This window comes from Oncorhynchus mykiss, chromosome 6 (assembly GCF_013265735.2).
Source record: "Oncorhynchus mykiss isolate Arlee chromosome 6, USDA_OmykA_1.1, whole genome shotgun sequence".
NCBI lineage: Eukaryota > Metazoa > Chordata > Actinopteri > Salmoniformes > Salmonidae > Oncorhynchus > Oncorhynchus mykiss.
Genome location: NC_048570.1, coordinates 100,642,020 through 100,658,277, shown reverse-complemented (window position 1 = coordinate 100,658,277; position 16,258 = coordinate 100,642,020). Strand labels below are relative to the sequence as shown.

Sequence of the window (16,258 nt, the reverse complement as noted above, 5' to 3'; positions counted from 1 at the left end):
TTGAAACTGGAGCAGCAGCACAGCCAGGTGGACTGGGGACAGCAAGGAGTCATCATGTCAGGTAGTCCTGGGGCATGGTCCTAGGGCTCAGGTCCTCCGAGAGAGAGAAAGAGAGAAGGAGAGAATTAGAGAACGCACACTTAGATTCACACAGGACACCGAATAGGACAGGAGAAGTACTCCAGATATAACAAACTGACCCTAGCCCCCCGACACATAAACTACTGCAGCATAAATACTGGAGGCTGAGACAGGAGGGGTCAGGAGACACTGTGGCCCACTCCGAGGACACCCCCGGACAGGGCCAAACAGGAAGGATATAACCCCACCCACTTTGCCAAAGCACAGCCCCCACACCACTAGAGGGATATCTTCAACCACCAACTTACCATCCTGAGACAAGGCTGAGTATAGCCCACAAAGACCTCCGCCACGGCACAACTTAAGGGGGGGGGGCGCCAACCCAGATGGACCACAAGATGGATGGATGGAGTAACAACAATAACAGCTGGTTATGGTTAGATGTTAGATGGTGTAACAACAATGACAGCTGGTTGTGGTTAGATGGAGTAACAACACTGACAGCTGGTTGTGGTTAGATGGAGTAACAACACTGACAGCTAGTTGTGGTTAGATGGAGTAACAACAATGACAGCTGGTTGTGGTTAGATGTTAGATGGAGTAACAACACTGACAGCTGGTTGTGGTTAGATGTTAAATGGGGTAACAACAATGGCAGCTGGTTGTGGTTAGATGTTAGATGGAGTAACAACAATGACAGCTGGTTGTGGTTAGATGTTAGATGGTGTAACAACAATGGCAGCTGGTTGTGGTTAGATGGAGTAACAACACTGACAGCTGGTTGTGGTTAGATGGAGTAACAACACTGACAGCTAGTTGTGGTTAGATGGAGTAACAACAATGACAGCTGGTTGTGGTTAGATGTTAGATGGAGTAACAACACTGACAGCTGGTTGTGGTTAGATGTTAGATGGGGTAACAACAATGGCAGCTGGTTGTGGTTAGATGTTAGATGGAGTAACAACAATGACAGATGGTTGTGGTTAGATGTTAGATGTAACTTGTGGTGACAGACAAACAATTTATGTGGCAGAGATCACACAGGTCAGATAAGACTTTCTCATTTGTGCAGAACCAATGGCTGTGAAAGCCCCCTGCCTCTCCCATCCTCTTAGCTCCCCCTGCCAACCTCATCCCCCAGCCTCTCCTTCAGTCTTCCCCAGTCTCCCCCTGCATCCCTCCACCCTCCCAGCCTCTCCTTCAGTCGTCCCCAGTCTCCCCCTGCATCCCTCCACCCTCCCAGTCTCTCCTTCAGTCTCCCCCAGTCTCCCCCTGCATCCCTCCACCCTCCCAGTCTCTCCTTCAGTCTCCCCCTGCTCAGTCTCCCCCTGCATCCCTCCACCCTCCCCCATCCTCTCCCTCAGTCTCCCCCTGCATCCCTCCACCCTCCCAGCCTCTCCCTCAGTCTCCCCCTGCATCCCTCCACCCTCCCAGCCTCTCCCTCTGTCTCCCCCTGCATCCCTCCACCCTCCCAGCCTCTCCTTCAGTCTCTCCTTCAGTCCCCCCTACATCCCTCCACCCTCCCCATCCTCTCCCTCAGTCTCCCCCTGCATCCCTCCCTCCTCCCAGCCTCTCCTTCAGTCTCCCCCTGCATCCCTCCACCCTCCCCATCCTCTCCCCCAGTCTCCCCCAGTCTCCCCCTACATCCCTCCACCCTCCCCCATCCTCTCCCTCAGTCTCCCCCTGCATCCCTCCACCTTCCCCCGTCCTCTCCCTCAGTCTCCCCCTGCATCCCTCCACCCTCCCAGGCTCTCCTTCAGTCTCCCCCAGTCTCCCCCTGCATCCCTCCACCTTCCCCCGTCCTCTCCCTCAGTCTCCCCCTGCATCCCTCCACCCTCCCAGGCTCTCCTTCAGTCTCCCCCAGTCTCCCCCTACATCCCTCCACCCTCCCATCCTCTCCCTCAGTCTCCCCCTGCATCCCTCCACCCTCCCAGCCTCTCCTTCAGTCTCCCCCTGCATCCCTCCACCCTCCCAGCCTCTCCTTCAGTCTCCCCCAGTCTCCCTCTACCTCTCATCCCACCTCCCCCTGTCACTGCTAGGCCTGCTGCTCACTGACTGATAGATGGTTATCTGGGTGAGGACTGACACTCTGTGTTCACACTGCCAGGGCGCTCCAACAGAGTGAGCGAGAGACAGAGCGAGATAGACAAACTGAGCAAAAGAGAGAGAGAAACTATCAGGAATCAAGATCAAACCCAAGTGCAGACTGTGTGAAGTATGTTTATTGTAACCACAGGGGCAGGCAAACGACAGGTCAAGGCAGGCAGGGGTCGATAATCCAGAGCAGAGACCAAGGTACAGGACGGCAGGCAGGGTCAGGGTCAGAGACAGGCAGAGGTCAAACGGCTGTGACGGCTGCATCAGGTGGTGGCTGCATCAGGTGGTGGCTGCATCAGGTGGTGGCTGCATTAGGTGGTGGTGGCTGCATCAGCTGGTGGCTGCATCAGGTGGTGGTGGCTGCTTCAGGTGGTGGCTGCATCAGGGGGTGGTGGCTGCATCAGGTGGTGGCTGCATCAGGTGGTGGTAGCTGCATCAGGTGACGGCTGCATCAGGTGGTGGCTGCATCAGGTGGTGGTGGCTGCATCAGGTGGTGGTGGTTGCATCAGGTTGTGGTAGCTGCATCAGGTGATGGCTGCATCAGGTGGTGGCGGCTGCGTCAGGTGGTGGTGGCTGCGTCAGGTTGTGGTGGCTGCATCAGGTGGTGGCTGCATCAGGTGGTGGTAGCTGCATCAGGTGGTGGTGGCTGCATCAGGTGGTGGTGGCTGCATCAGGTGGTGGCTGCATCAGGTGGTGGTGGCTGCATCAGGTGGTGGCTGCATCAGGTGGTGGCTGCATCAGGTGGTGGTGACTGCATCAGGTGGTGGTGGCTGCATCAGGTGGAGTGCTGCATCAGATTACCTTGCCTCCACAATCACCCGACCTCAACCTAATTGAGATGGTTTCAGATGAGTTGGACCACAGAGTGAAGGAAAAGCAGCCAACAAGTGCTCAGTATATGTTGGAACTCGTTCAAAATTATTCCAGGTGAAGCTGGTTGAGAGAATGCCAAGATAATGCAAAAGCTGTCATCAAGGCAAAGGGTGGCTACTAAAATCTAAAATATTTTTGATTTGTTTAACACATTTTTGGTTACGACCTGGTTCCATATGTGTTATTTCATAGTTTTGATGTATTCACTATTGTTCTACAATGTAGAAAATAGTAAAAATAAAGAAAAACCTTTGAATGAGAAGGCGTGTCCGACCCTTTGACTGGTACTATAGGTAAATAAAATATTTATTTTTCTTTTTCAATAAATTTGCAAAGATTTTCAATAAATGTTTTCACTATGTCATTATTGTGTTTTGTGTGTAGATGGGTGAGAGAGAAAACTCTTCTGGTGCAACATCCCAAAAAATCACAAAGTTTATCTAACTCTGAATCTATATTTTTGTAAAAACATGCTCTCTCTCTCTCTCCTTCCTCTCTCTCTCTCTCTCTCTCTCTCTCTCTCTCTCCTTCCCCCCTCTCTCTCTGCTCTTCTCTCTCTTCCTCTCTCTCTCCCTCTCTTTCTCTGTCTCTCTCTCTCACTCTCACTCTCTCTCTCTCTCCTTCCTCTCTCTCTCTCTCTCTCTCTCCTTCCTCTCTCTCTCTCTGCTCTTCTCTCTCTTCCTCTGTCTCTCTCTGCCTCTATCTCTGCTTCTCTCTCTCTGTCTCTCTCTCTCACTCTCACTCTCTCCTCTGTCTCTCTCTCTCTATCTCTCTCTCACACTCTCACTCTCTCCTCCGTATTTCTCTCTCTCTCTCTCTCTCTCTCTCTCTCTCTCTCTCACTCTCTCTCTCTAGAAACCTATCCAAGAACCCTCTAACCACCTTGTCCTGGCAACTGTTCCAGAACCTGCAACTTTCCGAGCTGTAAGTTACATTCTCATTCAAGCTAAAGTGTGTGTGTGTGTTTCAGAACCTGCACACAGCAAAACAACCACGTAAAACACAACATCTGTGTGAGTCTCAAACAGCATCTTGTTCTATATATGGTCCCATAGGGCTCTGGTCTAAAGTAGTGCACTACATAGGGAATAGGGTGTCATTTGGGACATACCGGCGGTGTCATGGCACTGTGATCTGGAAGTCAGTTACCCAGCATAATTAAGACACTGCAGAGAGAGAGAGAGTTAGAGGCAGTCTGACCTCATTCTCCTGTTAGTTATGAATATTGCAGTAAAAGTCAGGCCCAATCTGATGCTCCTTCAGCACCACTAGTAGAATATTACAGTCTGGTCCAGTCTGATGCTCCTTCAGCCCCGCCAGGAGAATATTACAGTCTGGTCCAGTCTGATGCTCCTTCAGCACCGCCAGTAGAATATTACAGTCTGGTCCAGTCTGATGCTCCTTCAGCACCACCAGTAGAATATTACAGTCCGGTCCAGTCTGGTCCAGTCTGATGCTCTTTCAGCACCACCAGTAGAATATTACAGTCTGGTCCAGTCTGATGCTCCTTCAGCACCGCCAGTAGAATATTACAGTCTGGTCCAGTCTGGTCCAGTCTGATGCTCCTTCAGCACCGCCAGTAGAATATTACAGTCTGGTCCAGTCTGATGCTCCTTCAGCACCACTAGTAGAATATTACAGTCCGGTCCAGTCTGATGCTCCTTCAGCACCACCAGTAGAATATTACAGTCTGGTCCAGTCTGGTCCAGTCTGATGCTCCTTCAGCACCACCAGTAGAATATTACAGTCCGGTCCAGTCTGGTCCAGTCTGATGCTCTTTCAGCACCACCAGTAGAATATTACAGTCCGGTCCAGTCTGGTCCAGTCTGATGCTCTTTCAGCACCGCCAGTAGAATAATACAGTCTGGTCCAGTCTGATGCTCCTTCAGCACCACTAGTAGAATATTACAGTCTGGTCCAGTCTGATGCTCCTTCAGCACCACCAGTAGAATATTACAGTCTGGTCCAGTCTGATGCTCCTTCAGCACCACCAGTAGAATATTACAGTCCGGTCCAGTCTGGTCCAGTCTGATGCTCCTTCAGCACCACCAGTAGAATATTACAGTCTGGTCCAGTCTGATGCTCCTTCAGCACCACCAGTAGAATATTACAGTCTGGTCCAGTCTGATGCTCCTTCAGCACCACCAGTAGAATATTACAGTCTGGTCCAGTCTGATGCTCTTTCTGCACCACCAGTAGAATATTACAGTCTGGTCCAGTCTGATGCTCCTTCAGCACCACCAGTAGAATATTACAGTCTGGTCCAGTCTGATGCTCCTTCAGCACCACCAGTAGAATATTACAGTCCGGTCCAGTCTGGTCCAGTCTGATGCTCTTTCAGCACCACCAGTAGAATATTACAGTCTGGTCCAGTCTGATGCTCCTTCAGCACCGCCAGTAGAATATTACAGTCTGGTCCAGTCTGGTCCAGTCTGATGCTCCTTCAGCACCGCCAGTAGAATATTACAGTCTGGTCCAGTCTGATGCTCCTTCAGCACCACTAGTAGAATATTACAGTCCGGTCCAGTCTGATGCTCCTTCAGCACCACCAGTAGAATATTACAGTCTGGTCCAGTCTGGTCCAGTCTGATGCTCCTTCAGCACCACCAGTAGAATATTACAGTCCGGTCCAGTCTGGTCCAGTCTGATGCTCTTTCAGCACCACCAGTAGAATATTACAGTCCGGTCCAGTCTGGTCCAGTCTGATGCTCTTTCAGCACCGCCAGTAGAATATTACAGTCTGGTCCAGTCTGATGCTCCTTCAGCACCACTAGTAGAATATTACAGTCTGGTCCAGTCTGATGCTCCTTCAGCACCACCAGTAGAATATTACAGTCTGGTCCAGTCTGATGCTCCTTCAGCACCACCAGTAGAATATTACAGTCCGGTCCAGTCTGGTCCAGTCTGATGCTCCTTCAGCACCACCAGTAGAATATTACAGTCTGGTCCAGTCTGATGCTCCTTCAGCACCACCAGTAGAATATTACAGTCTGGTCCAGTCTGATGCTCTTTCTGCACCACCAGTAGAATATTACAGTCTGGTCCAGTCTGATGCTCCTTCAGCACCACCAGTAGAATATTACAGTCTGGTCCAGTCTGATGCTCCTTCAGCACCACCAGTAGAATATTACAGTCTGGTCCAGTCTGATGCTCTTTCTGCACCACAATATTACAGTCCGGTCCAGTCTGGTCCAGTCTGATGCTCCTTCAGCACCACCAGTAGAATATTACAGTCTGGTCCAGTCTGGTCCAGTCTGATGCTCCTTCAGCACCACAATATTACAGTCTGGTCCAGTCTGGTCCAGTCTGATGCTCCTTCAGCACCACCAGTAGAATATTACAGTCTGGTCCAGTCTGGTCCAGTCTGATGCTCTTTCAGCACCACCAGTAGAATATGACAGTCTGGTCCAGTCTGGTCCTGTCTGATGCTCTTTCAGCACCACCAGTAGAATATTACAGTCCTCCCCATCCTCATCTCAGGGAAGGTCTGCCTCCCTGTTTCCTCTCCTCTTCATCTCAGGGAAGATCTCCCTCCCTGTTTCCTCTCCTCTCCCTCCTCATCTCAGGGAAGTTCTGCCGCCCTGTTTCCTCTCCTCTTCATCTCAGGGAAGGTCTGCCCCCTAGTTTCCTCTCCTCTCCTCCTCATCTCAGGGAAGGTCTGCCTCCCTGTTTCCTCTCCTCTCCTCCTCATCTCAGGGAAGGTCTGCCTCCCTGTTTCCTCTCCTCCTCATCTCAGGGAAGGTCTGCCTCCCTGTTTCCTCTCCTCTTCATCTCAGGGAAGGTCTTCCTCCCTGTTTCCTCTCCTCTCCCTCCTCATCATAGGGAAGGTCTGCCTCCCTGTTTCCTCTCTTCGCCCTTTATCTCAGGGAAGGTCTGCCGCCCTGTTTCCTCTCCTCCTCCTCCTCATCTCAGGGAAGGTCTGCCTTCCTGTTTCCTCTCCTCCTCATCTCAGGGAAGGTCTGCCTCCCTGTTTCCTCTTCTCCTCATCTCAGGGAAGGTCTGCCTCCCTGTTTCCTCTCCTCCTCATCTCAGGGAAGGTCTGCCTCCCTGTTTCCTCTCCTCCCCCTCCTCATCTCAGGGAAGGTCTGCCTTCCTGTTTCCTCTCCTCCCCCTCCTCATCTCAGGGAAGGTCTGCCTCCCTGTTTCCTCTCCTCCCCCTCCTCATCTCAGGGAAGGTCTGCCTCCCTGTTTCCTCTCCTCCTCATCTCAGGGAAGGTCTGCCTCCCTGTTTCCTCTCCTCTTCATCTCAGGGAAGGTCTCCCTCCCTGTTTCCTTTCCTCTCCCTCCTCATCTCAGGGAAGGTCTGCCTCCCTGTTTCCTCTCCTCTCCTCCTCATCTCAGGGAAGGTCTGCCGCCCTGTTTCCTCTCCTCCTCATCTCAGGGAAGGTCTGCCGCCCTGTTTCCTCTCCTCTTCATCTCAGGGAAGGTCTCCCTCCCTGTTTCCTCTCCTCTCCCTCCTCATCTCAGGGAAGGTCTGCCTCCCTGTTTCCTCTCCTCTCCTCCTCATCTCAGGGAAGGTCTGCCGCCCTGTTTCCTCTCCTCCTCATCTCAGGGAAGGTCTGCCTCCCTGTTTCCTCTCCTCTTCATCTCAGGGAAGGTCTCCCCCCCTGTTTCCTCTCCTCTCCCTCCTCATCTCAGGGAAGGTCTGCCTCCCTGTTTCCTCTCTTCGCCCTTTATCTCAGGGAAGGTCTGCCGCCCTGTTTCCTCTCCTTCTCCTCCTCATCTCAGGGAAGGTCTGCCTCCCTGTTTCCTCTCCTCCTCATCTCAGGGAAGGTCTGCCTCCCTGTTTCCTCTTCTCCTCATCTCAGGGAAGGTCTGCCTCCCTGTTTCCTCTCCTCTCCTCCTCATCTCAGGGAAGGTCTGCCGCCCTGTTTCCTCTCCTCCTCATCTCAGGGAAGGTCTGCCTCCCTGTTTCCTCTCCTCCTCATCTCAGGGAAGGTCTGCCTCCCTGTTTCCTCTTCTCCTCATCTCAGGGAAGGTCTGCCTCCCTGTTTCCTCTCCTCTCCTCCTCATCTCAGGGAAGGTCTGCCTCCCTGTTTCCTCTCCTCCTCATCTCAGGGAAGGTCTGCCTCCCTGTTTCCTCTCCTCTTCATCTCAGGGAAGGTCTCCCTCCCTGTTTCCTTTCCTCTCCCTCCTCATCTCAGGGAAGGTCTGCCTCCCTGTTTCCTCTCCTCTCCTCCTCATCTCAGGGAAGGTCTGCCGCCCTGTTTCCTCTCCTCCTCATCTCAGGGAAGGTCTGCCGCCCTGTTTCCTCTCCTCTTCATCTCAGGGAAGGTCTCCCTCCCTGTTTCCTCTCCTCTCCCTCCTCATCTCAGGGAAGGTCTGCCTCCCTGTTTCCTCTCCTCTCCTCCTCATCTCAGGGAAGGTCTGCCGCCCTGTTTCCTCTCCTCCTCATCTCAGGGAAGGTCTGCCTCCCTGTTTCCTCTCCTCTTCATCTCAGGGAAGGTCTCCCCCCCTGTTTCCTCTCCTCTCCCTCCTCATCTCAGGGAAGGTCTGCCTCCCTGTTTCCTCTCTTCGCCCTTTATCTCAGGGAAGGTCTGCCGCCCTGTTTCCTCTCCTTCTCCTCCTCATCTCAGGGAAGGTCTGCCTCCCTGTTTCCTCTCCTCCTCATCTCAGGGAAGGTCTGCCTCCCTGTTTCCTCTTCTCCTCATCTCAGGGAAGGTCTGCCTCCCTGTTTCCTCTCCTCTCCTCCTCATCTCAGGGAAGGTCTGCCGCCCTGTTTCCTCTCCTCCTCATCTCAGGGAAGGTCTGCCTCCCTGTTTCCTCTCCTCTCCTCCTCATCTCAGAGACGGTCTGCCTTCCTGTTTCCTCTCCTCCTCATCTCAGGGAAGGTCTGCGTCCCTGTTTCCTCTCCTGCCCCGCCTCATCCCATTCCTCATCAAAGAGGTTCCCAATCAACATGTTGAACTGCCTGAGAGGCAGCAGTACATCCTGTTGGAGGGAACTCTTTCGATTGTTCCATAGATGGGGTACAGACAAACTAAAAGCTGCTGTACCTAACTCTGAGGAGACCCAAGGGATTTCAAGAGTTAGCCATCCCTGAGACCAGGTATTTTGGAATCCCATGTGGGACACATTCCGCCATGTTTAATACAGTTACATGTTTACTCAGCAGATAATTATCAAACCCAGTCAAATTGGAAAAAAACATTACAGATTATCTTTGTTTTACAATTTGTCTCAGCAATTCAGTACCCTGATCTTTTGTCATTCTAGTGAAAGAGGCCCAACGTGATGCTGAACAATGATGTGATGCTGAACAATGTAGTCTGACTCCATATTATGCTTCACTGCTTGGGAAACAGAGGAAACAGAGGAAACAGATGGTGTTTTTGTCTCTCTGGGCCCTGCAGTGGAGTTACAGTAGCCAGCTTGGCCTTCCAGAACTGCTGCACAGCCAGCCTAACCCTTCTCTTGGGAAGCAGCCCTAATGTATTACAGTGGTGGGTTATACATGATAAATGGTCAATCTGTTGTAGTTTCTCTGAGGGGGATATGATGGGAGATCATTTGAGGAAGGCTGGGTCACTTCAGCCAACATGTTCATTCTTCAGCAGCTACTGTAAATCCATCTGCTAGAATCTGTCTGTCTGTCTGTCTGTCTGTCTGTCTGTCTGTCTGTCTGTCTGTCTGTCTGTCTGTCTGTCTAAATCTGTGTGTATGTGTTTGTGAAAGCATCTTCCTCTTTAATCCTGGCTTCCTCTATTGAAGCTCATAGCTTCCTCTTTAATCCTGGCTTCCTCTATTGAAGCTCATAGCTTCCTCTTTAATCCTGGCTTCCTCTATTGAAGCTCATAGCTTCCTCTTTAATCCTGGCTTCCTCTATTGAAGCTCATAGCTTCCTCTTTAATCCTGGCTTCCTCTATTGAAGCTCATAGCTTCCTCTTTAATCCTGGCCTCCTCTATTGAAGCTCATAGCTTCCTCTTTAATCCTGGCTTCCTCTATTGAAGCTCATAGCTTCCTCTTTAATCCTGGCCTCCTCTATTGAAGCTCATAGCTTCCTCTTTAATCCTGGCTTCCTCTATTGAAATTTAGAGCTTCACATATTCAAACATTGGTGCTTCTCTGTGAGTGGATTTTCTCCTGACTGGAATAGTCTGATCAAACCTGCAGTCCTTTGAGAGACCTTGGTTTAGATGACAGAGAATTAGACAGTAAAGACTGCAGTCCTTTGGTTTAGATGACTGAGAATTAGACAGTAAAGACTGCAGTCCTTTTGAGAGACCTTGGTTTAGATGACAGAGAATTAGACAGTACAGACTGCAGTCCTTTGGTTTAGATGGGGCGGCAGGGTAGCCTAGTGGTTAGAGCGTTGGACTAGTAACCGGAAGGTCAAATCCCCGAGCTGACAAGGTACAAATCTGTCGTTCTGCCCCTGAACAGGCTGTTAACCCACTGTTCCTAAGCCATCATTGAAAATAAGAATTTGTTCTTAAACTAGCTGTTTTCCTTCACTACAGTATAATCATCCCTCATATCTTAAACTAGCTGTTTTCTTTCACTAGAGTATAATCATCCCTCATATCTTAAACTAGCTGTTTTTCTGTTACAGTATAATTTGTTTACAGGAGGCTGGACGGTGTGGTGTTTGACTGGGGTTGTGATGTGTTTTTGTTTACAGGAGGCTGGGCGGTGTGGTGTTTGACTGTGGCTGTGATGTGTTTTTGTTTACAGGAGGCTGGACGGTGTGGTGTTTGACTGTGGCTGTGATGTGTTTTTGTTTACAGGAGGCTGGACGGTGTGGTGTTTGACTGTGGCTGTGATGTGTTTTTGTTTACAGGAGGCTGGACGGTGTGGTGTTTGACTGTAGTTGTGATGTGTTTTTGTTTACAGGAGGCTGGACGGTGTGGTGTTTGACTGGGGTTGTGATGTGTTTTTGTTTACAGGAGGCTGGACGGTGTGGCGTTTGACTGTGGCTGTGATGTGTTTTTGTTTACAGGAGGTTGGGCGGTGTGGTGTTTGACTGTGGCTGTGATGTGTTTTTGTTTACAGGAGGTTGGGCGGTGTGGTGTTTGACTGTGGCTGTGATGTGTTTTTGTTTACAGGAGGCTGGACGGTGTGGTGTTTGACTGTGGCTGTGATGTGTTTTTGTTTACAGGAGGTTGGGCGGTGTGGTGTTTGACTGTGGCTGTGATGTGTTTTTGTTTACAGGAGGCTGGACGGTGTGGTGTTTGACTGTGGCTGTGATGTGTTTTTGTTTACAGGAGGCTGGACGGTGTGGTGTTTGACTGTGGCTGTGATGTGTTTTTGTTTACAGGAGGCTGGACGGTGTGGTGTTTGACTGTGGCTGTGATGTGTTTTTGTTTACAGGAGGCTGGACGTTGTGGTGTTTGACTGTGGTTGTGATGTGTTTTTGTTTACAGGAGGCTGGACGGTGTGGTGTTTGACTGGGGTTGTGATGTGTTTTTGTTTACAGGAGGCTGGACGGTGTGGTGTTTGACTGTGGCTGTGATGTGTTTTTGTTTACAGGAGGCTGGACGTTGTGGTGTTTGACTGTGGTTGTGATGTGTTTTTGTTTACAGGAGGCTGGACGTTGTGGTGTTTGACTGTGGTTGTGATGTGTTTTTGTTTACAGGAGGCTGGACGGTGTGGTGTTTGACTGTGGCTGTGATGTGTTTTTGTTTACAGGAGGCTGGACGGTGTGGTGTTTGACTGTGGTTGTGACGTGTTTTTGTTTACAGGAGGCTGGACGGTGTGGTGTTTGACTGTGGTTGCGACGTGCGTTGGATCCAGCTTTGGCAGCAGAGAGGAGAGGCGGGGCTTCACACCCAGATGCTGTTCTGCAGAAACGGGGCCTTTAAGATACGATTGCAAAACATGTACATTACCTTATGTGGTAAGGAAACACACACACACACACACGTGTGCACACACACACACATGCGCGCTCACACACGCACGCAGACACACACACATAAATAAAGTGCATTAGGAAAGTATTCAGACCCCTTGACTTTTTGCAAAAAAAAAAGCAAAAAAATATGAAATATCACAATTACAAAAGTATTTGTTGAAGCACCTTTGGCAGCGATTACAGCCTTGAGTCTTCTTGGGTATGACGCTACAAGCTTGGCATACCTGTATTTGGGGAGTTTCTACCATTCTTCTCTGCAGATCCTCTCAAGCTCTGTCAGGTTGGATAGGGAGCGTCGCTGCACAGCTGTTTTCAGGTCTGTCCAGAGATATTCCATCGGGTTCAAGTCCAGGCTCTGGCTGGGCCACTCAAGGACATTCAGAGACTTGTCCCGAAACCACTCCTGCATTGTCTTGGCTGTGTGCTTAGGGTCATTGTCCTGTTGAAAGGTGAACCTTCACCTCAGTCTGAGGTCCTGAACGCTCTGGATTCAGAGACGTCCCGAAACCACACAGTGATCTGCTGTTCTCTCTCTCTCTCAATTTGTTTTCAAATTCTTTGTGGGTCTTTGTAATCTGACGGAAATAATTGTCTCCAATATGGTCATACATTTAACAGCTTTGTTTCCACCTCATTTTGTGGGCAGTGTGCTCAAAGCCTGTCTGCCTACAGTGGTCTTTCTCAATAGCAAGGCTATGCTCACTGAGTCTGTACATAGTCAAAGCTTTCCTTAAGTTTGTGTCAGTCACAGTGGTCAGGTACTCTGCCACTGTGTGCTCTCTGTTTTTTGTTAATTCTTTCCAATGTGTCAAGTAATTATCTTTTTGTTTTCTCATGATTTTGGTTGGGTCTACTTGTGTTGTTGTCCTGGGTCTCTGTGGGGTGTGTCTGTGTTTGTGAACAGAGCACCAGGACCAGCATCCTTAGGGAAATCTTCTCCAGGTTCATTTCTCTGTAGGTAATGGCTTTGTTATGGAAGGTTTGGGAATCACTGTCACGACTGCTGCCGAAGTCGTTGCCTCTCCTTGTTCGGGCGGTGCTCGGCGTTCGACGTCACCGGTCTTCTAGCCATCATTGATCCTTTTTTCATTTTCCATTGGTTTTGTCTTGTCTTCCCATACACCTGTTTTCAATCCCATTCATTACCTGTTGTGTATTTAACCCTCTGTTTCCCCTCATGTCTTTGTCAGAGATTGTTTTATTGTCAGTGTAGTGTGATTGTTGTATAGGTGTGCGTCGGGTCCTTGTACCCATGTTTATGTACATTTAGTGTTATGGAGCATACTCCGTGGACTTTATTAAAAGACTCCATTTTACACTCCATTTGACTCTCCTGCGCCTGACTTCCCTGCCACCTATTACATCTACGCATGACAGAATCTCTGACCAAATATATGAAGTCAGCAGGAGAGGACACTATGCCCATGGAGCTGGAGGAACGCGTTCAGGAACAAGCTAGGGAGATTGACGTTATCAGCTCCGTCATGGATCACATTGCCATGAAAATGGATCGCTGGGAGAGACAGGGAGTTTCTCCAGCGCCACCACCACCACAACCGGAATCTCCCGTGAACGATTTTTCCTCTCCGGAATCGAGGATCCATTTATCCCTACCTACGGGATACAACGGAGATACTGCCGGCTGCCAGGGTTTCCTCCTTAAACTGAACTTGTATCTAGCCACGGCCTCCCCAGTACCATCTGACCGTGAGAAGAGTTACGCCCTCGTCTCATGCCTCACCGGGAAAGCCCTGGAATGGGCCAGCGCTGTGTGTAGTAGGGAGGTTGCGGCGCTGGACCATTTTGAGGAGTTCACCCGCCAATTCCGGATAGTATTCGATCACCCACCTGAAGGCAAAGCAGCGGGTGAGCTTCTCTATCATCTGAGGCAGGAGACGAGGAGTGCACAGGATTTTGCCTTGGAGTTTAGGACCTTGGCTGCCGGCGCTGGATGGAGCGACAGGGCCCTGATCGACCATTACCGTTGTAGTCTACGCGAGGACGTCCGTCGGGAGCTGGCCTGTAGAGACACCACCCTCACCTTCGACCAGCTGGTGGACATGTCCATCAGGCTGGACAACATGCTGGCTACTCGTGGACGTCTAGATCGGGGTCTGGTTGTTCCATCCTCCCGCACCCTCTCTCCCGAACCTATGGAATTGGGAGGGATGGTGCGCAGGGAGACCGGAGGGGGTTCCCGCTCGAGCACCATTCAAGGTCGCAGAGAGCACACTGCTGGTCGGTGCCGGGTTGGTTCCTCTGGGAATAGAGAGGGCAGGCAGGGCATTCTGGCGTCACCCCAGGTGAGTAGGCACCATTCTCATCCAGAGCCCTCTGCTGCACTAATGTTTGTCTCTGTCTCTTTTCCTGACTTTTCACTGCATTCCCAGTATAAGGCGCTAGTAGATTCGGGTACGCCACTGAAGCTTCGCCCCTGTGCTTTCTTTTCTAAGAAGCTCAGCCCGGCGGAGCGAAACTATGATGTGGGGAACCGGGAGCTGTTAGCTGTCGTAGAAGCTTTGAAGGTGTGGAGGCATTGGCTTGAGGGGGCTAAACACCCTTTTCTCATCTGGACTGACCACCGCAATCTGGAGTATATCCGGCAGGCAAAGAGATTGAATCCTCGCCAGGCAAGGTGGGCCATGTTTTTCACTCGTTTTGTGTTTACTCTTTCTTACAGACCAGGCTCCCAGAACGTTAAGGCAGACGCATTGTCTCGGCTGTATGACACAGAGGAGCGGTCCATGGATCCCACTCCCATACTCCCAGCTTCGTGTTTGGTGGCGCCAGTAGTGTGGGAGCTGGACGCGGACATTGAGCGGGCGTCACGTGCAGAGCCTTCTCCCCCTGAGTGTCCAGCTGGTCGTCTGTACGTTCCGTCTGCTGTACGCGACCGATTGATATATTGGGCTCACACGTCACCCTCCTCTGGTCATCCTGGGATAGGTCGGACGATGCGCTGTCTTGACGGGAGATACTGGTGGCCCACTTTAGCTAAGGACGTGAGGATTTATGTTTCTTCCTGCTCGGTGTGCGCCCAGTGCAAGGCTCCTAGACACCTGCCCAGAGGTAAGCTACAACCTCTACCCGTTCCTCAACGGCCGTGGTCACACCTGTCGGTGGATTTTTTGACCGATCTTCCACCTTCACAGGGTTACACCACGATCCTGGTCGTTGTGGATCGGTTTTCTAAGTCCTGTCGTCTCCTCCCTTTGCCCGGTCTCCCTACGGCCTTACAAACTGCAGAGGCCCTGTTTACACACGTTTTCCGGCACTATGGGGTGCCTGAGGATATAGTGTCTGATCGGGGTCCCCAGTTCACATCAAGGGTCTGGAAGGCGTTCATGGAGCGTCTGGGGATCTCGGTTAGTCTTACCTCAGGTTTTCACCCCGAGAGTAATGGGCAGGTGGAGAGAGTTAACCAGGATGTGGGTAGGTTTCTGCGGTCTTATTGCCAGGATCGGCCGGGGGAGTGGGCGAAGTTCGTGCCCTGGGCAGAGATGGCTCAGAACTCGCTACGTCACTCCTCCACTAACCTTACTCCCTTTCAATGTGTATTAGGGTATCAGCCGGTTCTGGCTCCTTGGCATCAGAGCCAGACCGAGGCCCCTGCGGTGGACAATTGGTTTCGGCACGCTGAGGAGACCTGGGAGGCAGCCCACGTCCACCTTCAGCGTGCCATAAGGCGCCAGAAAATTGGCGCAGACCGTCGCCGCAGTGAGGCCCCAGTGTTCGCACCAGGGGACAGGGTCTGGCTCTCGACCCGAAACCTGCCCCTTCGCCTTCTCTGCCGGAAGCTGGGTCCGCGGTTTGTGGGGCCGTTTAAAGTCCTGAGGAGAGTGAACGAGGTATGTTATAGGTTACAACTACCCACTCATTACCGTATTAACCCCTCGTTCCATGTGTCTCTCCTCAGGCCGATGGTGGCTGGCCCGCTCCAGGAGGCTGAAGTGCGTAATGTTCCTCCGCCTCCTCTAGACATCGAGGGGGTTCCGGCGTACTCTGTTCGATCCATTTTGGATTCGAGACGTCGGGCGAGGGGCCTTCAGTACCTCGTGGACTGGGAGGGGTACGGGCCGGAGGAGAGATGCTGGGTTCCGGTGGAGGACGTGTTAGATCCTTCCATGTTATCAGAATTCCACCGTCTCCATCCGGATCGCCCTGCACCTCGCCTTCCGGGTCGTCCCCGAGGCCGGTGTCGACGCGCAGCTGGAGCCGCGCGTCAGGGGGGGGGTACTGTCACGACTGCTGCCGAAGTCGTTGCCTCTCCTTGTTCGGGCGGTGCTCGGCGTTCGACGTCACCGGTCTTCTAGCCATCATTGATCCTTTTTTCATTTTCCATTGGTTTTGTC

At 51.4% G+C, this 16,258-nt stretch overlaps 1 protein-coding gene across 1 annotated transcript in view; it reads left to right on the top strand.

Moving 5' to 3' along the window:
- The window catches only part of LOC110512363 (NT-3 growth factor receptor-like), a 215,210-nt gene that overhangs the window by 55,295 nt on the left and 143,657 nt on the right, over window positions 1-16,258 (top strand). The window contains exons 4-5 of the mRNA XM_036981730.1: window positions 3,907-3,975; window positions 11,734-11,888. Of these exons, the coding sequence (XP_036837625.1) occupies window positions 3,907-3,975; window positions 11,734-11,888 (224 nt within the window). The remainder of the gene's footprint in view (window positions 1-3,906; window positions 3,976-11,733; window positions 11,889-16,258) is intronic.